Source organism: Typopeltis vanoorti, chromosome 6, assembly GCF_054136105.1.
Source record: "Typopeltis vanoorti isolate ZY-2024b chromosome 6, IOZ_Tvanoo_1.0, whole genome shotgun sequence".
Classification (NCBI taxonomy): domain Eukaryota; kingdom Metazoa; phylum Arthropoda; class Arachnida; order Uropygi; family Thelyphonidae; genus Typopeltis; species Typopeltis vanoorti.
The window spans coordinates 105,991,654-106,018,665 of NC_143554.1; the positions used below are offsets into that span (position 1 = coordinate 105,991,654).

General features: G+C 36.9%; 1 protein-coding gene across 1 annotated transcript in view; it reads right to left on the reverse strand.

Annotated features, from left to right (window-relative positions):
- Positions 1–27,012, reverse strand: part of LOC150105775 (uncharacterized) — a 625,951-nt gene that overhangs the window by 168,426 nt on the left and 430,513 nt on the right. The window contains exon 21 of the mRNA XM_090394343.1: positions 17,441–17,653. Within this exon, the coding sequence (XP_090250469.1) occupies positions 17,441–17,653 (213 nt within the window). The remainder of the gene's footprint in view (positions 1–17,440; positions 17,654–27,012) is intronic.

Sequence of the window (27,012 nt, forward strand, 5' to 3'; positions counted from 1 at the left end):
ATACTGTACAGAGCGAGCGAGCGAGCAGTATGCTCTTCCTATCAAGGTGGAATTTCCAGCAAAGTTGGCAGTTTGGACTATTATCATGGTGTGAAGCAAATGAAAAACAGAAGTAATGGTTAGACAATAAGAGTTTCAGAACTTGTACTTTTTTCAAAACTTTGGAAGTTGTGAATCTTGTATTTAATAACAGCAGAGAAATGTCATGCACTGGTCAAATCATTCTTCAGATGTTGATATAGAATTCCTACCTAAATGAAAGATTTTATCAGCAAAATTTGCAGAAAACAAAAGTATGGCTATTTTTGAGGACAAAGCTCAACATTTTAATGTTCCAAGGCAATTATCAACTATGGGATAAAATGCTAGTAAAAAGTATGTTCTCAAAAGGCTTGCACATTTTGCAAGTGATTCTAAGAGATAGCTATTGTGATATTTTCCCACATTAAACCAGCTATAACTATTTTAGTTTTCCTATATGCTTCAATTTGTTTTAGTAACAACTGTCTTATTTGGTAATCACTACAACAGTAGTGCAGCATAAAAAGTTAAAGGACAAAAAATTCTAATGTAGAACATTAAATACAAAAAAAAAAAAAAAAAAAAAAAAAAAAAAATAATAATTAAAAATGTAATCATCATCATCATCATCAAATTCCTGACATGTACCCTCAAGGGGAGTACAGGATATGATAGCACTACATGAAAAAGAAAAATTTACACCATTACTAACTTCCTATCTACAATTTTCCTCCAAATCAATCTGTTACCTGTCAAGACTCCAACATTATCAGATCTCATATTTCTATCGTCTAAGGCACTTTGTACCGTATCAATCCACCGATATCTTGATCTTCCTCTGGGAAGATCAAGATATAGGTGGATGGATATCTTGATCAATCCACCTATATCACGTTTTCCTGCCAACCTGGCAGAGAATACTTGTTTTGCTAATCTTTCCTCGCCCATTCCGTTTAAGTGACCATATCACCTGAGATTAGCTCTGCTAATGCATTCCTGGATGCTGACAATGTCAAGATCTTTCCTAATATACTCGTTTTTAATATGATATTGAAATTGATGCCACATGTTCACACCTCTAATCTTTCTCTAGTCTTAATTGTCAGCTTTATAGTTCAACATAAACCCTTTCTTCACAGTGAATTCCACATGTTTGGCAACTTCCCAGAACAAGACTGCATGGTCACTCTCCCTAACTGGAGGCAGAGTGTCCACCCTGATTATGGATATATATATCTTCTGATACTATTATCAGAGCCAGGACTCTCAAATCCCTGTCCCCTCTATAACATGTTGTTTCAGGAAATTATCCCTAAGCAACTATACAAATTTCGCTTTCATCTTTCCATGCTCCATTTTCTCTCTCCAATCTATGTCCCCATGAGTTAAAGTCTCCTATAATAATCCTGTACTCATTGGGCTAATCTGCTTATACATGGCATCTATATCTTCCTGTGGATCCCATTGATCTTTAGCAGCAATCAATAATACATTTTGTCCAACTGGCCTGTATCTCACACCAGAGAGCCTCAAATGAACAATCTTCCTCAGAACTAAAATCCTCTTTAAGTTCTAATTTTGTTGGTTGAAATTCTTCTACAATCATCAGTACCAATATCAACAGTAGCAATACCCCCACATCCTGTCCTGTTCCCTCTGTTCTCCATGAAAATACAATACTCTTTATATTCTATCCCTGTAACTATACCATTTTCTGTGAACCAGGTCTCACTGATGCCTATAAGTTTTGGTCAAGTTGAGCTGACCAATGCTAAAAACTCATCTCCCCTTATTCCTGATACTTCTGGCACTCGTATACATGCATTTCAACATCCTCTTGGATCCACAATTACCCATGTGTAATGTCATTACCAACCCATTTGAATCTGAAAACCTATGAAATTGCATTCGGCATTGCATGATCATTTCTGTAAACATGCTCATTTATCACAAGGATAGCAAGATGCAAGCTTGATTGCATATCCCCTAATATATCTAATGTCCCTGATTTTGCACCTCCAAACTCTCTGTGAACAACACTTTCTCCAAACATCTGACTCCAAAACCGTTTGCATGTAGTCCACCTGGCATATATAAGTTCTTTTGCCCATCAAATTTACTCCATACATTAATAAACTGCACACTATTCCTCCTGCACAATCTTCTTATTGACTCATTAGCAATCATGGCCCTTCTCAACTCTGTCCTATCATACAAAGGCAGCAGACTCACAGTTTTTACTTCCTCAATCTTCATTTTCACTTCTTTCAACAACTCTTTCATATCTTCTCTCATTGCATATTTCTCCCACTTTCAAATCATTTTGTTCCTGCCATAACAATCATCGCTTTCACTTCTTCCTTCTGCAAACTAACAGCTTCACCAACCTCCTTGATTTTCGCACCTGGGAAACATGCTTTTGTCACTTGCTCATTAAGTATGCCTCTTATCATTAAATTCTCATCCTTCCCCCATACCTTCTCCTTATTTTCAGTTTCTTGCACTTTCATATTTCTGAATTCACTTTTTCTTTCATTCTTCCTGCCCGGTGTGCCACATGACAATCATTTCTCCATTTGTTCTAGCTCCCATTTTGTCCTGTGAAGGATGCAACATAAATGCACTATTCAATCCTTACTGTCACTTCATCACTTACATTCCTTTCATACTCTCATTCTGTGCACTACCATTCACTATTTCTGCATTCTCCAGCACACATTCACTATCTTTTTTTTCAATAGTCAATATTCATCACTTCATTTTCCTGCTTTCCACACAACTCACATTTCTTATAGTGGCACACGAAACATTTACAACAAACTCTTTCTCCATTCTTGCTTTTGACCACAACCCGCTCACTCTTGACAATGAACATATTGAACATACACTACATTGTATAAAATCTCTCATGCAAAACGCAGTAAACAAGGAAGCCTTGACCACCATCATTCATTTCTCCATTTGCTCTAGCTCCCATTTTTGTCCTGTGAAGGATGCAACATAAGCGCAATATTTCACTCCTTACTGTCACTTCATGATACATTCCTTTCATACTCACATTCTATGCACTACCATTCACTACTTCTGCATTCACCAGCACACTTATGCTATCTTTTCTTCCATCATCAATATTCATCACTTCATTTTCCTGCTTTCCATATGACTCACATTTTTTGCAGTGGCACACAAAACATTTAACCAATGAATACATTGTATAAAATTTCTCATGCTAAACTCAATAAACAAGGAACCCTTGACCACCATTTTTCTTTATATAGTTATATCTAAAATACGTAAGATATAACTAAAACTGTAGAATATATGCAGCACTGCTTCTGCTCTGTGCTACACTAGTACCACCTCAACCTACCAAAATCCAGAATAATACTACTGTAATAATAATAACAGGAGTAATTTGGAGTGCTTGATTAAGAAATCTTGAATGTTAAGCATTGGGATTCACAAATTTAGCATATCTTTCACTTATCAGAACTCATCTAGTGGAAAGCTTTTAATGAGACATCATATCCCTGGGAACCATTAAATTTGGCACACTGCTTCCTAGTAAATTAAAACTTCTGCATTAGCTGCTTTCCTTACTGAGAAATAATCAAGTTATACAGTATACAGGCAAATTTAGTTTTCTTTTATGCATGATCATCCACCTCTCTCCCAAATTTTATTTCATTTATTTGTTTTTATTAATCTTTCTTTCATTTTTCTAACTTCCTTCAGGAATTCAATAAGTAGAGCAATGGTGTGATGCCAGGCAATGAAAATTACCTGCCACTGAAAACCTTTTAGGAACATCCAAGCCAGAGCAGCATTTTAACTCACAGCCTTTTGGTTGGAAAAGATGTTCAACAGAACAAAAGAATATTGAGTGAAAGGAAAGGAGAATGAAAGTCACGCTTAGAATCAAAAATTTTCAGGAAAGCTTTCGGTGAACTACTCCTAATATGAGAAGAGCATTTCAACGCTGCAAGATTTGGGATCTGTACAGGAGAGAAGTTGTGTCTTGAATGGAAAGATAACTTTTTTTTTTTGCACTATTTCACTCCTTCTGTCACTTCATCACTTACATTCCTTTCATACTTTCATTCTGTGCAATACCATTCACAGAAGTCTATTGATGTGATGTGTTGGTGCAAGGAAAGGAGAAATATAAGTCAAAGAAAAGAAATCTTATACTACCTGGAGATCTGGGTATTATCAAAGGTAAGAGGAAGTGAAAAGTAAGATTTTTCTCTTAAGAAAGCATACAGGACTTTGTTCTTGAAGCACTGAAACTGGCAAGGTTATCTTAACTCAACATTGGAGAATAGCAACAATACCAGGATTTTAATGTATTGTTTATGGAAAAATTTTGAAGCATGAAATATTTCAGAACTACAGAATTTGTTAAATGAAAAGGTGTAATGGAGCATACTGTTATCAGAAAAACAGGAAATTGTTCATGTATATGGGAAAGAGTTTGAACAAAGGCATAGTCCAAACTCTTTCCCATATACATAAATTAATTAATGACCACAGAATTAATCAACTACATACTTATAACTTATAATGGGTGGAGGACGTACAATACAATGGTACTTTGCCAAATAAGTCTCCATGCCAGACCCAACAAATACTCTGAAATGGTGTAAATGCAATATTCTTTTTTATATATAATTTGCTTTTTATTGTAGTTTCTTAGAATAGAAACTAGAGCACTATTCTCTCTGTTCCCTGTAATCTCACTCAGCAACAGTATTACAAAACTGCTAAAACAGGCAATAAAGCAAATAAAAGGTTAATGAATATATTCATGTGCTTCTTTGTTTATAACATTTCAAACTGTCCCCCCCCCTCTCTCTCTACAAAAAAGATACTCAAACTACTTCTACAGTATCAGTTTTGCTTATCGTATTATTAATTTCAAAATTTTACTTACCATCAACATCGATTTTCTGATATGTATCCTCAAGGATACATATCAGATACCAAGAATACATACAAGATACCATAACAGTATTATATGATTAAGTTTACATTATTACTGATGTTCTGTCAACAATTTTCTTCCAAATCATCCACCTATCACTTTTTGGCATCCCATTATTATCAGATCTATGTTCCTTAAAGGTTATGTGGAGTTCTCAACCTAGTTATCTAAATTTGATCCTTAAGCATTCCCATTCTCTAAATATTGGATCTATAGCTGGAATATTTTATTTGTTTTATAGGTTCAACATTCAATTTAATTAAAGATTCTAAAGACTTGTAATGGACATATTCAGAAGCAAAGCATTATCTGGATAAAGTGCACAGCTGAGACTGAATATTTCTAATTATAACTGTGAAGTTTAATGCACTCTTCTTCATACTATAACATACACAGATTATGAATAACACTGGAAATAGTGTGCAACAATGTCCTACACCTGATTATCATCAACTTCCTGATGTGTACTCTCAAGAGGGTGTTCAAGCTACTATTATAGTAACACATGATTAAGTTTACATTATTGTTAATCATCTTTAAACAATTTGACTCCAATCAGTTTATTTCTTGTCAGCACTCCAATAATGTAATATCTAACATTTCGTTTTCCTAAGGCACTTCTGCCTGAATCAGTCCACCTCACATTGGTTTCTTCTAGGATCTTTCTTGCCATCTTAGCATAGAATGCCTGTTTTGCTTAACTTTTACCATTCTATTTAAGTAGTCATACCACCTTAGATTAGCTATGCTCGCACATTCTTGAATGCTAACAATATCAAGATCCTTTCTAATATCTTCATTTTTAATTATGTCATTTATACCATCTGTTCAGGCCTCTAATTTTTCTAGAAACTCTCATATCTTTGATCTCTAGTCTTTGATTAAGTGCTTTATTTCTAATCCAACTCATCATCATCATCATCAAATTCCTGCCATGTACCCTCAAGGGGTGTACAGGATATGATAGTACTACATGAAAAAAATTACATCATTATTAATTTCCTATCTACAATTTTCCTCCAAATCAGTCTGATACTTGTCAACACTCCAATATTATCAGCTCTTATATTTCTATTGTCTAAGGCACTTTGTACCGTATCAATCCGCCTATATCTTGGTCTTCCTCTCGGTCGTTTTCCTGCCAACCTGGCAGAGAACACTTGTTTTGCTAATCTTTCCTCGCCCATTCTGTTTAAGTGACCATACCACCTGAGATTAGCTCTGCTAACGCATTCCTAGATGCTGACAATGTCAAGTTCTTTCCTAATATCCTCGTTTTTAATATGATACTGCCATTGATGCCACCTGTTCACGCCTATAATCTTTCTCAGGACTCTCATATCTGAAGTCTCTAGTCTTTGGTCAAGTGTTTTACTTCTGACCCAGCTCTCAGATCCAAAAGTTAAAACTGGTTTGAACACTGTCTTGTATACAGCTAATTTAGTGTTGCGACTAATTTCTCTCTTATTCCATATGAATTTATTCAATTGACTTCCCACCATACCAGCTTTGCTGATTCTGTTGTCTATTTCTATATTTAATTTACCATCTTCAGTAAAAATCGTGCCTAAATAGCTGAAATGTTTTACTTGTTCCACAGGTTCTCCATTCACAACACAGTTGACATTTTCAATGATTCTGCCTATTTTCATTGTCTTTGTCTTTTTATTGCTGACCTTCATACCATATCTATTACAAGAGCTATTAAATTTAGTCAGAGAATCTTGCAGACTTGTAGCGGATTTATTTAGAAGTATAACATCATCCGCATAAAGCAAAGAGCTGACATTAACATCTCCAATTTCGATATCATGTTTAATACCACTTTCCTTCATAATGCGATCCATATAGATAATGAATAACAGAGGGGATAATGTACATCCTTGTCTCACACCAGATTTAACATTAAACCATCGTCCTGTACTTCCTTCAATTCTAACTGCTGACTTACAACTCAAATAAAGACTAAGTATTGCTTGATATAATGTCCCATTGACACCATATAACAGCAGCGTATTGAATAGCTTCTCTCTTGGCACCTTGTCATATGCCTTTTCCAGATCGACAAAACTTAAATACAGATCTTTGTTATATTCCCATACTTTCTCGACTATTTGTCGTAAAGTGAAGATCTGATCCTGACAGCCTCTATTTGGCCTGAATCCAGCTTGTTCTTCACCAAGTTTTTCTTCCACAATTCTTCTCAACCGTTTCTCAAGTATACTTGCATAGATCTTGCCAGGAACACTCAGTAGGGAAATACCTCTGTAATTCTCACATGCAGTTTTATTTCCCTTTTTATATATGGGTACTATGAGAGCTCTACTCCAATCATTGGGAATTCGTCCCTCTGTCCAGGCTTTCTAAACTATGCAGTGCAGCCACTGCAAGACTCTTATACCACCATACTTCAGCATTTCTGGTCGAATATCATCTACTCCTGTTGCCTTTCCACATTTCAAGCGTTTGATGGCTTTTTCTAATTCAAGTATGGATATGTATTCCTGACTGCATGCCTGGTCAGTGTTTTTTACCACTGTGCTGTCATCACTGCTTGTTTCAGTTAGCAGTTTTTCAAAGTAATTACTCCATACTTCAAGGATATCTTTTTCTCCCGTTTTCATGATACCTTTATCATCTCTAATTCCTTTTATAGCACTCTTTCCTCCATTCCTAAGCTTCTTCAACAACCTCCAGAATATTTTGCCACCTTCTTGATATTTATTTTCTATATTCTTGCCAAAGTCCTCCCATGACTTTTGTTTAGCTAGTTTTACACAGTGTTTAGCATTCTTGCATTTGTCTCTATATTCTCTAAGAGCACAAGCTGACTTATTTGACAGGAACTTTTGGTATGCTTTCTTCTTTTCCTTCACTGCCTCTTTAACCTCCTGTGTCCACCAGGGAGTTCTGATTTTTTTATCCTTACAAACAACCTCACCACATGCCTCTCTGGCAGAATCAATCAATGTTTTCTTCAGAGTTTGCCAATGAATCTCCAAGGTTTGATTCCTGTTCTCAAACTCTTTCATTTTTCCTTCAATAATCTTTGTGTATTTTAGTCTACAGCTCACATCTGAGAGCTGCTCAACTTTTATTCGCTTTAAAACTTTCTTACATGTTATTCTTTTCAATATGAAATTCGATTTTATCCTGCTCAAGACTAAATAGTGATCACTTCCAATTTCAAATCCTCTGTACACTCTGGTGTCCTGCACCAGGGAGAAAACATCACTATCAACAATAACATAGTCAATGAGACTTTTCTTATTCCTAGCCTCTTCTCTCCATGTGAATTTGTGCACATTTTTATGTTGGAACATGGTGTTAGTAATAACCAGTCCATGTCCTGAGCAGAAATCCAACAGATATTTGCCATTATTATTAGCTTTGCTCTTTTCTCCAAATTTTCCCAAAATATTTTTCTATGTCTGAGAATCATTTCCTACTCTACTATTTAGATCCCCAACAAGGACCAACTTTTCATTTTTCATTGTGTCAGTTGCTTTTTCTAAAGCCTCAAAAAATTCCTCCACTTCTACCTTAGTAGAACCTTCTGTGGGACCATAGGCACAAATAAGTCTCATTGTCCAGTTCCCCATTCTCATATTTGCCCACATTACTCTACTTGAGATTGACTGCCATTCAAGAAGATTAGACTCGTATTTTGTGTTGAATACTATGGCTACTCCTTCTTTTCCTTGATTGTCATTGCCTGAATATAACATTCTGTATTTATTGCTCAGAAAGATCTCACCAGTTTTGGTCTTTTTTGTTTCAGTCACCCCTATTATGTCGATCTGGTACTTATCTAATTCCTCAGCTAGCTCCATTTCTTTGCCATTCAGGCTTCTTACGTTGATAGTACCGATCTTTAACTCTGGTGATGTTGAGTTGGGGTTTATTTTCAGATTTGTTCCAGTAGCTGACTTTTCGCTGTTCGCCCTGGTTCCCTGGCGAAAACAACGGCGGCCTTGTTTAACCGGGCGACGCCCCAGCCGGCATGAAATTTTGTCATGTTGTACCATCATTCTATATTTTGGTTTAACCAATAAGAATACAATTTCGTCGGCTAAATCCCAAATTGCCAGCCCATCCTCGTCCGTTCAGTATCCAAGTAGATACCCAACAGGGTGCACCACGAGAAGGTTTGATTTTTTACACAGCTTTGACTCTTTAGCACCCCTCTAATCCAACTCTCAGATCCATAACTTAAAATTGTTACCCAACAGGGTGCACCACGAGAAGGTTTGATTTTTTACACAGCTTTGACTCTTTAGCACCCCTCTAATCCAACTCTCAGATCCATAACTTAAAATTGGTTTGAAAACTGTATAGTATACTGCTAGTTTGGTGTTTTGGCTAATTTATTTCTTCTTATTCCATATCACTTTATTCAACTGTTTAAATTTATTCCCCACCTTACTAGCTTTGCTTATTCTGTTGTTTTACACCTGATTTCATCTCAAAACATCTTCCAATATCTTTTTCAAATCTAGCAGCTAGCTTACAACTTAAGTTAAGGATTTTACACACACACACACACACACACACACACACACACACACACACACACAATTGTAGCATGTTGAATAGCTTTTCACTCAATAACATATGCCTTTTTCCAGATTTAAAAACTTAAATACAGGTATCCTTTGCTTATCACGGCGAAATTAATTGCAGCAATCCCTTGATATACGCGGCAAGAGTTTTGATGAAACGCGCCTTTAACCCTGAGGAGCTCACAGCTGATCTGATAGATACAAGCAAAATACTTAATATAAATATTCTCACCCAATTCAGTGTATAGCTTGGAGGTCATGAGTAGCTGTGCATTCATATGTTGTTAGGAGTGATATTCTGCACTGTTTTTGCTGTCAGTTTGGTTTAACACATGTTATGTAAAGGTTTGTGATATTTGACAGTAAACTATCTGAGAGATACTGCAACACCTCCGATGTCAGTATAGTATGGTTTAGTTTTTTTTTTTTTTTTAATTCTTTGTTCAATAATTTTTAGACTGTAACTGAAAATAAATAAACCATCTTGTATTACAATAGAGAGCCAAAGACTTATTTATCATACATGATCTCTAGGAGATATGCTTTACATTTATACAAAATACTAAGCAAAAGTGATCTGGAGCTTACTCCACCTTTACTACGGTTGCCCATTACGTTGGTTATGTTTGCATCCACCAAAACTTTTAGTTTCTATATATTCAGCACAAAACTCTTGTAGTTTCTATATTCGGCTATGAAATAACGTTGAATTCAATATCCACTTAATTTGTACCATCATGTATTATATTTGCAGTGTTTTTTCTTTAAGATTAATTGCTTGTTTGCCGAGGTCTGGAGAGTCATTTTGCTTGTTATCATAGAATTTATGCCAATAAGAAAAAAAAAACTAAAACTGTTCAAACGACTCTTGATAACTTCTTTTGATAACAAATTGCAGTAAATAATGTAGGTACAAGTACATACTCCTCACCCTTCCTCTCTACATGTCCGAACCACCTCAGCCTACTTTCTTATATCTTCTTGCCAATTGGTCTCACCTTAACCGTCCCTCTGATGTAGTCATTCCTTATCCTGTCCTCCTTTGTCACACCACTCATCCATCTCAACATCCGCATCTCCGCTACCTCCATCTTCCTCTTCTGTGCCTTTGTTATAGGCCACATCTCCGCACCATGGAGCATCGCCTGCCTCACCACCATCTTATACAGCTTTCCTTTCCTCTTACAACTCGCTCTCTTGTTGCACAGGATCCCACTCATCTTCCTCCAATTCATCCAACCGCATGTTATTCGGTGCTGTATTTCCTCATCCAAGTCACCATTCCTCTCAACAACCGACCCAAAGTACTTGAATTTCTTCCCTGAAATTAGCCTTTCACCCTGGAGTCGTATGGCCATATCCTCGTCACTCCCCACTGACATATATTCAGTCTTCACCTGGTTAATTCTCATGCCTCTCTCCTCCAATGCCTTTCTCCACTCTTCCAGGGTATTTTCAAGCTTCTCTCGGGATGATTCGCATAGAACAATGTCGTTGGCAAACAGCATGCTCCATGGTGCCTCCTTCTTAATATCCTCCACTAGTACATCCATGACCAGGTCAAAGAGGTAAGGGGCTCAGAGCTGACCCTTGGTGGAGCCCTTCTGTCATGCCGACACTATACCTGACCCGAGTTTCTGTTCCCTCATACATCTCCTTCACCAACCTCACGCACTTCTCAGACACCCCTTTCTTCCTCATACACCTCCATACCTCCTGCCTGGCCACTCTGTCATATGCCTTCTCCAGGTCTATAAACACCATGTGCAGATCCACTTGCATCTCTCTATATTTCTCCATCTTAGCCTTAGCACAAATATCGCATCCGTTGTCCCTCTTCCTGGCATAAATCCAAACTGCTCCTCACCAATTTTCGTTTCCTGCCGTATCCTTCCTTCAATTACTCTTTCCCATATCTTCAATGTGTGTGTGTGTGACATCAGCTTGATCCCTCTGTAGTTGCCACAGTCTTGAACATCTCCTCTTCCTTTGTAGATTGGGAGGAGAATACTTTTCCTCCATTCCTCTGGTATCTTTTCCTGTTGGGCTATTTTCCTCATCAGATCCCATAGCATATCCACGCCCTCACTGCCCAAACTTTTCCACACTTCCTCAGGTATCTGGTCTGCCCCCACAGCCTTTCCATTCTTCATTTTTCTTAGTACCCAATCCACTTCCTCTCTACTTATGTCTTGCACCAGTCTCTCGTTTGCCTCTCCATCTTCACACCTCTCTCTCGGATTCTCCTCATTTAGTAGTTTATGGAAATATTCTTTCCATCTTCCTCTAATTTTGTCCTCCTCTTGTAATACTACTCCTGAGGCATCCTTTATCTGCTTGACTGATGTTATGTCTTTCGAGGCCTTATCTCTGGCTTTCGCTATTCTCAACAACTGAGCTTCACCACCGTTTCTCTCCAGTTCTTCAAAACCTCATCAACTGCCCTCACTTTCGCCCTTGCCACAATTCTCTCTTTGCATTTTACTTCGCTAATCTATATGCCACCTTGTTGGCTCTAGTTCCAGTCATGTCCCATTTTTTCTTTGCCTCTTTCTTCTCCTTGATCTCCAACCACCTCCTCATTCCACCACCATGCCTCCTTATCCTCAGGCGGTCCACTTCCTGATGTTATACCAAGCACCTCTCTTCTCCAATTTTTCTAATATTCCGACTATTAACGTCCCACCATTCTTCCACATCTTCTGGTAACTTCATTTCTTTCAATACCTTTTCTTTAAACTTATTCCTTGGACCTTCCTCTTCCAATTTCCACCACTTTATTCTCCTCTGTATTTCAGTAGAATTTCTCTACTGAGAAACACTCAGTAGAGGAATTCTACAATTCTAACACTTTTATTTCCCTTTTCACAGATGGGAACTCCAATCCAATCATATTAAATTAAACTTGACCAGGCCCTCCTAAACTGTGCAGTGTAGCTGAAGTAAAAACTTTTACATCTTCATTTCTGAGCATTTGAGATGGAAGATCATCTACTTTGGGTAGTGATATGTACTCTGCAAGTATTTGTTCCTCTTGAATATTTTCTGCATGACTTTAAATCTTTTTAGAACATTTGTACATATTTTATCCTGATAAAACTAAATAGTGATTATTTCATATTTCAAATCCCCTGTATGCATATCCCATTCAGGATGCAATCTCTTGTATCCTGAACCAGTGTGTGAACATATCACTATTTATCAGTGATACACAGTAACACAATAAATAACACTTTTACTAAGTCTCATGTATGCTCTTCACATGAAGTCATGCATATCTATTTTATGTAGAAACATGGAGTTAATAATGACTACTTCACTGTTCTGAAGAGGAATTTAGTAAGTATTGATCATATTATTAGCTCTGCTGTTTTCTCCAAATTTTCCAAAAACGTTTATAAGTCTGGTATTCATTTTGTACCTGTTCAGATATCTCCAACAAGAACCACCTTTAACTTTTTCTTCATGTTGGTTGGTTTCAAAAATGGCTTGAAAAATTCCTCTCCATCCTTATTAATAAATATAAACTCTCAGCTTACCATTATGTCAATCTCACCCATAAAAGAATGCAAATCTGCAAATCCAGAAATCCTGCTCTAGAGATCTAAACAAAGGTTAATAGTTATGATGTTTCTTTCTGTTCTTGCTGAGAAGGAGATTTCCTATTTGGTATATTCAAGGTCAATCAAAGAAATTAAGTGTACCGTATGTTCTTTAAATCTGCAGGACCTATCATTCTCTCTACTGCAAACTGGCTTTCATGTTCTCCTCAGGATAAACTCGATACAATATCCTAGAGAAGCATGTAAGTGCCATGCTCATATGATCTGTCATGGAATAGTTGAAGATTAAAATTATTAAAGATTACCAAGAGCTGACATATCAGTTTGCCACATATGATTTCATCCAGGGGGGTGCTTAAGGGTGAAAGCTGTATAACTGAGAGGAGACCTCCTCATAGCCTTTAAAGGAATATGGAGAACCGACCAGGGCTTCTGACCTAATGTCCAATCCTCACCTTCTCATGGTGCACCCAGTTCGAGTATCTACCTGGATACTGAACGAACGAGACAAGAATGGGCTGGCAATTTGGGATTTAGCCGACCAAATTCTATTCTTATTGGCTTAAACCAATATAGAAAATGATGGTACAACATGACAAAATTTCATGCCGGCTGGGGCGTCGGCAGGTTAAACAAGGCCCCCGTTGTTTTCGCCAGGGAACCAGGGTGAACAGCGAAAAGTCAGCTACTGGAACAAATCTGAAAGCACACCCCAACTCAACATCACCAGAGTTAAAGATCAGTAATATCAACATAAGAAGCCTGAATGGCAAAGAAATGGAGCTAGCTGATGAATTAGATAAGTACCAGATCGATATAATAGGGGTGACTGAAACAAAAAAGACAAAAACTGGTGAGATCTTTCTGAACAATAAATACAAAATGTTATATTCAGGAAATGACAATCAAGGAAAAGGAGTAGCCATAGTATTCAACACAAAATACGAGGCTGATCTTCTTCTTGAATGGCAGGCAGTCACAAGTAGAGTGATGTGGGCAAATATGAGAATGGGGAACTGGACAATGAGACTTATTTGTGCCTATTGTCCAAAAGAAGGTTCTACTAACGTAGAAGTGGAGGAATTTTTTGATGCTTTAGAAAAAGCAATTGACACAATGAAAAAGGAAAAGTTGGTCCTTGTTGGGGATCTAAATAGCAGAGTAGGAAATGACTGTCAGACATACAAAAATATTTTGGGAAAATTTGGAGAAAAGAGCAAAGCTAATAATAACGGCAAATACCTGTTGGATTTCTGCACAGGACATGGACTGGTTATTACTAATACCATGTTCCAACATAAAAATGTGCACAAATTCACATGGAGAGAAGAGGCAAGGAATAAGAAAAGTCTCATTGACTATGTTATTGTTGATAGTGATGTTTTCTCCCTGGTGCAGGACACCAGAGCACACACAGGATTTGAAATTGGAAGTGATCACTATGTAGTCTTGAGCAGGATAAAAGTGAATTTTGTATTGAAAAGAATAACATGTAAGAAAGTTTTAAAGTGAATAAAAGTTGAGCAGCTTTCAGATGTGAACTGTAGACTAAAATACACAAAGATTATTGAAGAAAAAATGAAAGAGTTTGAGAACAGGAACCAAACCTTGGAGATTCAGTGGCAAGCCTTGAAGAAAACCCTGATGGATTCAGCCAGAGAGGCATGTGGTGAGGTTGTCTGCAAGAATAGAAAAATCAGAACTCCATGGTGGACACAGGAAGTTAAAGAGGCAGTGAAGGAAAAGAAGAAAGTATATCAAAAGTTCCTGGCAAATAAGTCAGCTTGTGTTCTTAGAGAATACAGACAAATGTAAGAAAGCCAAACACTGTGTAAAACTAGCTAAACAAAAGTCATGGGAGGATTTTGGTAAGAACATAGAAAATAAATATAAAGAAGGTGGTAAGAATATCTTACCACCTTCTTTATATTTTTGAAGAAGGTTAGAAATGGAGGAAAGAGTGTTGTAAAAGGAGTTAGATATGATAAAGGTGACATGAAAACAGGAGAAAAAGATATCCTTGAAGTATGGAGTAATTACTTTGAAAAATTGCTAAATGAAACAAGCAGTGATGACAGCACAATGATAAAAAACACTGACCAGGCATGCAGTCAGGAATACATATCCATACTTGAAGTAGAAAAAGCCATCAAAGGCTTGAAATGTGGAAAGGCAGCAGGAGTAGATGATATTTGACCAGAAATGCTGAAGTATGGTGGTATAAAAGCCTTGCAGTGGCTGCACTGCATAGTTCAGAAAGCCTGGGGAGAGGGACAAATCCCCGATGATTAGAGTAGAGCTCTAATAGTACCCATATATAAAAAGGGAAATAAAACTGAATGTGAGAATTACAGAGGTATTTCCCTACTGAGTGTTCCTGGCAAGATCTATGCAAGCATAATTGAAAAATGGTTGAGAAGAATTGTGGAAGAAAAGCTTGGTAAAGAACAAGCTGGATTCAGGCCAAATAGAGGCTGTCAGGATCAGATCTTCACTTTATGACAAATAGTTGAGAAAGCATGGGAATATAACAAAGATCTTTATTTAAGTTTTGTCGATTTGGAAAAGGCATATGACAAGGTGCCAAGAGAGAAGCTATTCAATACGCTACAGTTATATGGTGTCAATGGGGCATTGTATCAAGCAATACTTAGTCTGTATTTGAGTTGTAAGTCAGCAGTTAGAATTGAAGGAAGTACAGGAAGATGGTTTAATGTTAAATCTGGTGTGAGACAAGGATGTACATTATCCCCTCTGTTGTTCATTATCTATATGGATCACATTATGAAGGAAAGTGGTATTAAACATGATATCAAAGTTGGAGATGCTAATGTCAGCTCTTTGCTTTATGCGGATGATGCTATACTTCTAAATAAATCTGCTACAAGTTTGCAAGAGTCTCTGCCTAAATTGAATAACTGTTGTAATAGATATGGTATGAAGGTCAGCATTAAAAAGACAAAGACTAATGAAAATAGGTAGAATTGTTGAAAAAGTCAATTGTGTTGTGAACGGAGAACCTGTGGAACAAGTAAAACATTTCAGCTACTTAGGCACGATTTTTACTGAAGATGGTAAATTAGATATGGAAATAGACAACAGAATCAACAAAGCTGGTATGGTAGGAAGTCAATTGAATAAATTCATATGGAATAAGAGAGAAATTAGTCGGAACACTAAATTAGCTGTATACAAAACAGTGTTCAAACCAGTTTTAATTTATGGATTTGAGAGCTGGGTCAGAAGTAAAACACTTGACCAAAGACTAGAGACCGCAGATATGAGAGTCCTGAGAAAGATTATAGGCATGAACAGATTGATGCCATCTGTTCACACCTATCTGTTCATCAATATTATATTAAAAATGAGGATATTAGGAAAGAACTTGACATTGTCGGCATCCAGGAATGCGTTAGCAGAGCTAATCTCAGATGGTATGGTCACTTAAATAGAATGGGCGAGGAAAGAATAGTAAAACACGTGTTCTCTGCCAGGTTGCAGGAAAACGACCCAGAGGAAGACCAAGATATAGGTGGATTGATACGGTACAATGTGCCTTAGACGACAGAAATATAAGATCTGATAATGATAATATTGAAGTCTTGACAAGTATTAGTCTGATTTGGAGGAAAATTGTAGATAGGAAGTTAGTAATGATGTAAATTTTTCATGTAGTACTATCATATCCTGTACACCGCTTGACATGTCAGGAATTTGATGATGATGATTTCATCCAGTCACAGGTTCAGTTTAGTAAAACTGAAATCCTTTCTAAAAACCATTATCTAATAGTAAGACAGTACAGAAAAAAAAGTGAAACTCGACACAAAGTGATTCTGAAGAATAGTAACTGGTTTAAACTTTCCTTTTGGGAGTTACATTTAAAAACAGAACACAAGTCTTATTTAACACATTTAATACTCTTATTCCTAATGTAGTCTAGAATGAGCTCTGCTACTGCAATGTCATGCACGCATGCACACACACACCCACACGTTGCTATATTTTACTCGCCTGCACCATTTGTGTATTCAGCTACGTTTCTGGACAGTCCAGAAATTTGACCATGAATAATTTTGTTAGAAATTTAAAGTGCTAATGTAATTTTTACTGGTTTTGTCTGTTTATCACTTAATATAAACACATAAGAAAAGTGCAGATAATAATTAATGAAGGAAAAGGTCTTTTAAATATAATAATTTAATGCAATTTAATTTAAAGAAGATTTTAAACCAGCATTAAATTTTAATTTCAGTCATTTATGTAGTTGGTATTTCTAATTTTCAGTCACTGAAAGAAAGACAATATACCTCTGATTTTCTGGATCATTAAAAATATCAATCCAGCATTTTCGAAGATCAACACTTGTAGATCCGTCTAAACGAAAATAATCAATTCCTGAATCCCAGTTGCCAAAACCATCTGTTTCAAGATTCTCTGGGTTCTTTTGATTTTCCTGGTCTATATAAGCAAGTAGATCTTCTATGAGATCCAAGGTTAAAAGACTTTGACTAAACAATAAACTGCAATAAAATAAAAAGTGAAAAATGACAAGTATGATATTTGCATTTTATTATGAATTTTACTTCAGTATTATTTTATTTATTAGGAATATTCCTAGCGGAGTAAGCAATAAAGGATACCAGCATTAGTGTAGCTTAGAATTAATATTACAAAAGGTCAAAAGGTTCATTGTACAAACAATATGATGACTGATACCAAATTCACAAAGAATTATATACCTAATAGGTAAATAGTCCTGTATGAATTTTGTCTTGAACAAAAATCATCTATTATCAGCTATCTAGGCAGACTCAAACTTGTGTTCTCTTTGCATGACAGCACATGATTTTCATTTTCAATGCCCAGCTTGAGATCACCTCCATCTTGTTTGTTAGAAGTCTGAAGTAACTTGATCTGATCGCACAGACGTACCAGATATACAAAATATGGATGGTGAACCAGTTACATATGAAGAAATAGAATATGCTCTAAATTAAATGAAAACAGGTAAAACACCAGACCCTGAACAGATCCCTATCAAATTGTTAAAGAAAGTAAATGAAAACACACTTAATGACCTAAAGGTTATTTTTAATAACATCTATGATACCGGATACAATCCCCGATGATCTAAGGAAATCCATCTTTGTCACTATTCCCAAAATTCCAAGAACTTTTGAATGTTCAGAATATAGACCAATAAGTTTAACAAGCCATGTTACAAAATTACCTGAGAATAATCCTAGAAAAAATAAAAGGCACTTTGTTGGTAGAAACCTCAATCAGGTTTTCAAAAAGACAAAGATACAACAGAAGGAATTTTCAATTTGAAAACATTGTGTGAAAGAAGCCTTGATAACCAGAAAAGCATATATCTTTGTTTTATTGATTACACCAAAAGCATTTGATTCAATAGATCACAAGAAATTAACACATACATTTTTGAAAATTATGGAGAAAACTACTGTGTTTGAGTAAAACTTTAGTTTAATATAACTAAACTCTACATTCGATGTTTCAACTTTATATCAAGGTCATCTTCTGGAGCATATGCACTATATACAGAGAACAAGCTACACTACAATCTATCTGGTTTGTTAAAGTCACTGACTAACCGTTAAAACAATTGTTGGCCTGACCTCTAGTGAAAAAAAAAAAGAAATAAAATAGAATATACATCAATGCTAGAATCCTATTATTAATATTATCTGTTGGTTGTAGAATTCCATTGGGTACAACAACAAGTCTATGTATATATATTCTTCTTCTTCTTCTGCAGCTTCTCCCACTTAAGTGGGGTCACTGTTTGTAATGAGTCTCCTCCACACCTTCCTGTCTTGGGCTGTCACCACATCCAAGTTCTTCATCTTCAAGTCCTCTTCTACCAGCTCCCTCCATCTCTTCTTTGGCTGCCCACACTTCCACCTTCCTTGCACGTCCATCTGCATGACCCTTCTTCCCACATATTTGTCCTTCCTCCTCATCACATGACCAAACCATCTCAACCTTGCCTCCTGTATTTTCGCTCCTAAGTTCGTAACTTTCACTGTTCCCCTGACATAGTCATTTCTCAGACGATCCTTTCTGGTCACACCACACATCCACCTAAGCATTCTCATCTCTGCTACTTCCATCCTGCTGATATTATTTTTCCTCAGGGCCACAGTTTCTATAGCATATGTCATAGCTGGCCTCACTACTGTCCTATAAATTTTGCCTTTCAGATTGATCGGCACCCTCTTATCGTATAACACTCCAGCCATCTCCCTCCAGTTCCTCCAACCCGCTTGTATCCTGCATCCCACTTCCTTCTCAGCTCCTCCATCTTCTTCCACTGTTGAACCTAAGTATCTAAAGTCTCTCACCTTCCTGATGACATTTCCTTCCAGCTCCAGATCTGTTTCCTGGCCGCCGCCCACTGTGCAACACATATACTCCGTCTTACTTCTGCTCAGTTTCATACCTCTCTCTTCCAGTACTTTTCTCCATCTTTCCAGTTTAGTTCCTGCTTCTTCTCTTGAATCTACACACAACAAGATGTCATCTGCACACAATTGCAAAACATTGTCCAAGGTGCATCTTCTCTCACCTCCTCTATGCGTGTATGTATATATATATATATATATGATAAATACTAATATTAACTCGGAGTTGGGATATGTTCATTTTTTATATAAACTGACTAAAAATCTGAGAATTATAAGAAATTGAGATTTATTGGATACGTAACATGTTTCGTCGGGGATCAACTTCATCAGGCGTTAAGAACATAGAAAGCTATTAAAAGACACTGAAAAAACATTGAGACACTCTAATGCTACAAATTTGACTGTAAATTACAGTTATTATGAACTTGAGCTATAGTCCGTATTAAAGTTCCATTGTTGTACACCTGTGCGTGTATGGTTCTGAGATCGCCAGTATCTGATAGTAGAGCTGAAAGTCAGGCAAATTATAGCTGAGATTATTGTACATATGAAGGGGGTCCAAGGTAATTTCTTTTAACTCGACAATGCAGCGTTCTACCTCATCGTAGCAAATGTGCAGGTTTGAAGTTGTTGTCCAATTTACTTCATGTTGGCAGCTTTCATTATTTGTGTTTATTGAAAACAGGACATGGCCTGATAGGGCAGTAGCCATGGTTCTCTTGTAAGCAATGTCTCTCTGGTGTTCCTCAAGACATAGGAGGGTAGATTTCTCCGTTTGGCCATAGTAAGGTTTTCCGCACTCACATGTGATTTTGTATACACCTGGGAATTGTAGCAGGTTGTGAGTTTGTTTGTAATTGCTGAAACTTGATCTTATTTTTGGAAGAGTCGAGAAGCATGTTTGAATGTTAAACTTCTTTAAGATTCTACTCAGTTTTTTGGATAGTGTGCTGTTATGACAAAGAGATATAACCTTTGGAGTCGTCCTGTGTCTCTACGTTGACTGTGGAATAATTGTTTGTTAATACTTTTTAAAGAGTAGCCATTGCTTTTAAAGGTCCATTTAAGATGTTGTAGTTCTTTTTTTTAGTTCTTCTTCATCTGACAGTACAGAACTTGCACGATTCGCTAGAGTTGATATAATACCCAACTTCTGCGCTGGATGGTGATGTGAGGATGCATGCAGATATCTGTCCGTGTGTGTTGGCTTTCTAAATATAGAGATTTTTATGGACTCGGGTGTCTTGGTGAGTTTAACATCTAGGAAACAGAGGGAACTATTTTCTTCAATCTCCATGGTCAATTTGATATCTTGATGGAGGTTGTTTAAGTGGTTGAGAAAAATGTGAAGATTCTCAATACCATGTTCCCATATGAGGAATATATCGTCCACATATCTAAGCCAAATTCTTGGTTTTAAACTAGAAGAGGAGATTGCCTTTTGTTCAAAATCCTCGAAAAAAATGTTGGCTAATATAGGAGGAGAGGGGGCTTCCCATTGCTAATCCTTTGACCTGTTTATAAAGTTTACCTTCAAATTCAAAATAGCCAGAGTTTACACAGTGAGATAGTAGAGAGAACATTTTATTTGAAATCTTGTTCTTTAAAATATGGAGAACATCTTGTGTCGGAATGTTGGTAAAGATTGCTACCACGTCAAAGCTCACCATGATGTCAGAAGACTTGAGTTTTAAGTCCTTGATTTTAGAGACAAAATCTGTTGAGTTTTTAATATAAGAAGAAGATTTTCCTGCATAAGCTTTTAACGATGATGCCTGATATTTAGATAACCTGTAGTTGGGTGAATCAATGCTGTCTACTATAGGTCTCAGTGGGAAGTTTTCTTTATGTACTTTAGGGAGACCATATAGCCTTGGAATGAGTGAGTGTAAAGAACGGATGGAAAGACGTGTACATCGCGGAATTTCTGTGGTCTTTTGTAGGAGATTATTGGTTCTATTGTGTATTTCTCTTTCCCCTTATCAGCTTTTAAGATGACGATGTCCTTGTTATTCCTTAGATTTTTAATTGCAAGTCTCTCACCAGGGGATATATATCAGAAGGAGGTTTTGCATTGTTGATTGCAAGAATTGCTTCTATATGAATATGAAGTAAACTTGCTTCTGCGGTAGGAATTAGCGAAGCTGCTTTCTCCAACTTAGTTAAAAGTAGTTCTTTGGGAATGTATTTTGGTGCCAGAACAAAATTAAAACCCTTTCCGAGAATTTGTTCTTCATCAGGACTTAGGACGTGTGACGATTTGTTAATCACCAAATTTTTAAGTTTGGTATGACAATTATTTAGAGTAGACCATTCTTGTGATGACCTGAGTAAGTTGAACTTTCTGATGAGCTTGTGTTTGTTTAAGTTTTTGAGATCATAATGCGTGGTGTGTACTTAATTCTTTAATATAATTCCAAGATTCAAGGTCTAAGCAGGCTGCTAATTGGTTTTCTAATGATGTTTTTTCTGTGAAAATAAAAGATAAATTGCTTTTTGTATCGCTAATCCTCCTCCTCCTCCTACGTCTCGAGGAACATCAGAGAGACATTGCTTACAAGAGAACCAGGACTACTGTTACGTCCCCCCTTTTCTATTGTTGTTATTTCTATTTTATGGTTAAACTAGGTCTCTTTCTTCCCTTATTTCTATTATATCTTATTTTTTTCTCCGTATTTTACTATAAGGATATGGTTCGTGGGTTAAAAGCAAAGAGATTCCCACCAGACAATGGCAATTCCTTTGTTTCCGAGCTAATGCTGGTTCTTACTTCGAACTCAGGGAAAATTTCTATTTAGCTGCGCCACCTTAAATTCTAGATTTTCAAACAGTGAAGAATCAAAGAACCAGTACCGAGCTCTGAACAATATCCTTAATTTATGAATCTTATATAAACTAACTCAAGTCTCAAATTTATCACTATCTTAGTCTGCAGTTGTGACCTCCCTTCCAAAATACCTCCCGCTGTGGTTCGATTTTTATGAGGGGGTGCAGTAGAAAATGATTTCAGGCAAGGCAATTGTTAAATCAAAAGAAAATATTTAATTATGCACTAAACAAATTACAAATCATGAATAATTCAGACATACATTTACTTCAATATCAATTTCAGTTAAATCATAGACACTCAATCTCTCAAATTCTTTCTTGACAAGCTTAGGTAACACTTCCACGTGGCACTCGAACAAAGGTGAAACAAAGGCTAATGTCTCAACACTATTAAGATTAACTGTTTCATGCATTAACTTCAATGTCAATTTCAGATAAAATATATATACTCAATTTCTCTAATTCTATCTTAAACAAGAATAGGTGTCAAGTCCACAATAATTCTCAAATCAAGGTAATGCAAAGATAAATGATACAATTCTACTAAGGTTATGCACTTCACAGACATTCAGGTCATGCTCTAATTTCTACATTCATGTCTTGGAATTTAGTCTGACTCTCTAAACTAGGTTTCTAGAGTCCTTATGCGAAATCACAATATTCTAGTCTTAAACGTTCTATTAAGGTTACAATCACTCTTCTGCACACTTTCATTGAACAAAGAAAAGGTTTCTACATTACCACTCAGTTGGGAACTGCTGGATCATCATACGCATCTCGATACAGCTTCACCTTCAGATTTGTTTCTGGTTCCGTTTCGACCTACAGTTTCCTTCTCGTCAGATTCGGGCTTGCCTTTCACTGGTTACCAGGTTTAAGCAAAGCTCGACTGTCTATACTGTATACTGGACCTCAGCTCCACTGAATGAATTTTCTATCGGCAGATTCTCAAGGACTGCTCGGCATTCTTTCCTCGCTTGTGGCTTGATGCTTTGCCCAAGAAACTGGAATGAACATCGGAGCACGGAGAGACTGGCTGGCAAGGGATTCTGGCTGGAGATCCGACGAACGAAAGAAAAAAGCCCCGATCCGGCTCTGCGTTGCCTTTTTAAACTCACCTGCCCCTACACTTCCAAACTACGTCATATCCTTTTCCTTCCTTGCTCACTTCAAAGTACAACTCCCTTCACTAGCGCCACATTCTCTCCTAGTAATCACTTTGGTGGTAGTGGGGGGGGGGGGGGGTTAGTCGCATGCCTTCCCTTCACGGTCAATGCGTACTCTGGCGCACATGCATTGCCTCTGGTAATCGATCTTTGATCTATTAGATCTTCACTCAGTGGTGCACAAACACATGTTATTTTTAACAAAGCTTAGGCAGTGGACTTAATTACAACAAAATACAATATAATATTAAGGGATAAATAACAGAATTCTAAAATTACTAAATTGTCTGGCAGCTTTACATTAAATTTAACCTGCTTGACATATCAGTATGTGCAAAGCTTAAAAGTGCATGTTAAGTTCTGAAGAAATTACAAGTTAACTACTTTTAGTTTTATTCAGAACTTAACACCACTGCCCTATCAGGCCATGTACTGTTTTCAATAAACACAAATAATGAAAGCCACCAACATGAAGTAAATTGGACAACAACTTCAAACCTGCACATTTGCCACGATGAGGTAGAAAGTCGCATTGTCGAGTCAAAAGAAATTACCTTGGACCCTCTTCATATGAACAATAATCTCAGCTATAATTTGCCTGACTCTTTCAGCTCTACTATCAGATACTGGTGATCTCGTGGATCCACACAGGCACAGGTGTACAACAACAGAACTTTAACAGTTATTATGAACTTGGACTATAGCTCAAGTTCATAATAACTGTAATTTACAGTTGAATTTATAGCTTTAGAGTGTCTCAATGTTTTTTTCAGTGTCTTTTAATAGCTTTCTATGTTCTTAACGCCTGATGAAGTCAATCCTGACGAAACATGTTGTGTATCCAATAAATCTCAATTTGTTATAATTCTCGGATTTTTAGTCAGTTTATATAAAAAATGAATATGTGTGTATATGTACACACACACACACACACACACACACACACACACACACACACACACACATTTACAATATGATTATACATATACATTCCAATCAGTTGGTATGGAATGGTTTCTAATAGTAGCTAGAAGTTGGCTAGAGTCCTGACTTATGCTGGATCTTATGTATTAGGTAGGCTGAATGTGTGCCATCCAGATTCTTGGAATGTTCATGCTGCCATTGTTGTTGATATTTGGGTGGTTTATCAGAATTTCGTAAGCTTGCTCAAATTTCCTTTCGTACCAGGTTTTTTTTTTTTTTTTGAAAAGAGCGATGCTTTTCCAGTCGATTTGATGTAGGGTGTTGAGCGCTTGATCTGAGAGGCCTGCTTCACCAAAATGGTTATATTTAATGTGTCTTATGTGTTCTTTCTTATGTATAGGGATTGTATGTCCTGTTTCAATAATGTACAGTAAGTTACCGGTGCAGTGGACGCAACAGACTCCAGGATGTGCCAAGGGAAGGAGAGGATCCTTAAAAGAGTTGATACGGTTTTAAGTTTAGTAGGTGACATTGAGGTTATAATAGTGTAGGATTCTGTTGAATTTTTCTGATAACCCTTTAATGTATGGGATGGTTATGGTTTTACTATAATCTAGATTCTTTTTTTTTTAAGGTTTTATGAAGTATCTTATTGATAGTATTTTTGTTATAGCCATTATTTATGAATGTGTCGCTGATGATTTTTAGTTCTTGCTTCAGGGCTTGCTGGTTAGAGCAAATTGTTATGAGCCCTGTTTTTGACTCCATATTTTTGTGATGGGTGGTGGTATGAATTAGCATGTATGCATTGATCTGTGTGTGTGTTGGTTTTCGGCAGACCGCGAAGGATAGGCTGCCTGAGGGGAGACATGTGACTAGGAACGGGAGTGAGTTCTGATTTTCATTTTCGATGCTAAATTGCATGCGTTCATGTTGTTTGTTCAGGTGGCTAAGGAATGTATTTAGCGTTTGTCGCCCATGCGGCCAGATAGCAAACACATCGTCAACATATCTAAGCCATATTGTAGGTTTTATAGTGGCGGAATCAAGAGCCCTTTGCTCAAATGTTTCCATGTAAAAGTTAGTGATGGGGGGGGGGGGGGGGATAGTGGGAAGCCCATGACCGTACCTTCTTTTTGTAGGTAAAATTTGTTTTGCCACAAGAAGTAACCGGACTGTAGTACATGGGCAAAGAGGGCTGTAATGTCGGGGGGAAATTTGTTCTGTAGTAAGAGAATTGTAGTTGTGTTCATTGATGAGAATTTTTGTGAAAAGGGCAGAAACGTCAAAATTGACTAATAAGTCGTCTTTGTTGAGTGTTATGTTTTTAATTTTGTTTATAAAGTGTTGTTATTCTTTATGTAGGAAGGGAAATGACCTACCAACTCCTCGACGCTAATTTCTTGGCTAACTGGTAACTAGGGCTATTTATTCTTTCCATAATAGGTCAGAGCAGCACATTCTGTTTGTGTATTTTGGGGACACCATATATTCTGAGGGGCGGGTGTAGTGGGGTATGAGTTTTTTTAATTGTGTCTGGCGGCCAAGAAGTGACGGACTTGAGTAGTTTCTCTGTTTTATTTTTTATCCTGTTTGTTAGGTTATAGTTTACCAGCTTGTAATAATCGGCTACTAGTTGATTCATCTGACGTGTGTAAGTTGACCTGTCAAGGACGACAGTGGCATTGCCTTTATCCAATTTCGTTATTATTATGTCTTGGTTGGCTTTTAACGACTTTATTGCTGCTAGTTCCATTTTTGTGAGATTGTTATCTATGGTTTTCTTATTGTTCAGGACATTACTGGTTTGTAATTGTATTTTATCGGATATATTGTTGGGTAGAGACCCAATGCCTCTTTCAATGTGGTAAATGAAATCCAATGATCACATGGTTCTTGCTTACTGGTGGTTGGTCGCTCCATGTCTCCCTAGTTTGCTGTTCATTGTTGGAGGTGTTTACCTCGGGGCGGAGATCTTCTGATTGGTTGGATTCTTGTGATTGGCAGCCATATTTTGCAGTTGTTTCAAACTGTGAAATTTGGCCTTGAGTTTTTTTTTTTTATTATTATTATTTTCTAGGGTATACGTGGCCAAATTGTCAGTAATTCTTTCCAGTATTTGTAGAATATCTGGATTTATATAGCTCGATAGTTCAGATTGCAATTTTTAAACTAAATTTTGAGTTAGTGCTAGGTTTTGGCAGGCTGTTTGTATCTGTTCTCTAAGCATTGCTTTCTCTGTGCGGTCATATATGCAGAGTGCTTTAGCGGATGTAAATCTCTTTTTCAACTTGATGCAGATAGGAATAAGGTTATTATCTCTTGTACAAAAGGAAATTTAAGGAAGCCTGTGAAATTCTGATAAACCACCCAAATATCAACAACAATGGCGGCACGAACATTCCAAGAATCTGGATGGCACACATTCAGCCTACCTAATACATAAGTCAGGACTCTAGCTAACTTCTAGCTAGTATTAGAAACCATTCCATACCAACTGGTTGGAATGTACATGTATAATCATATTGTAAA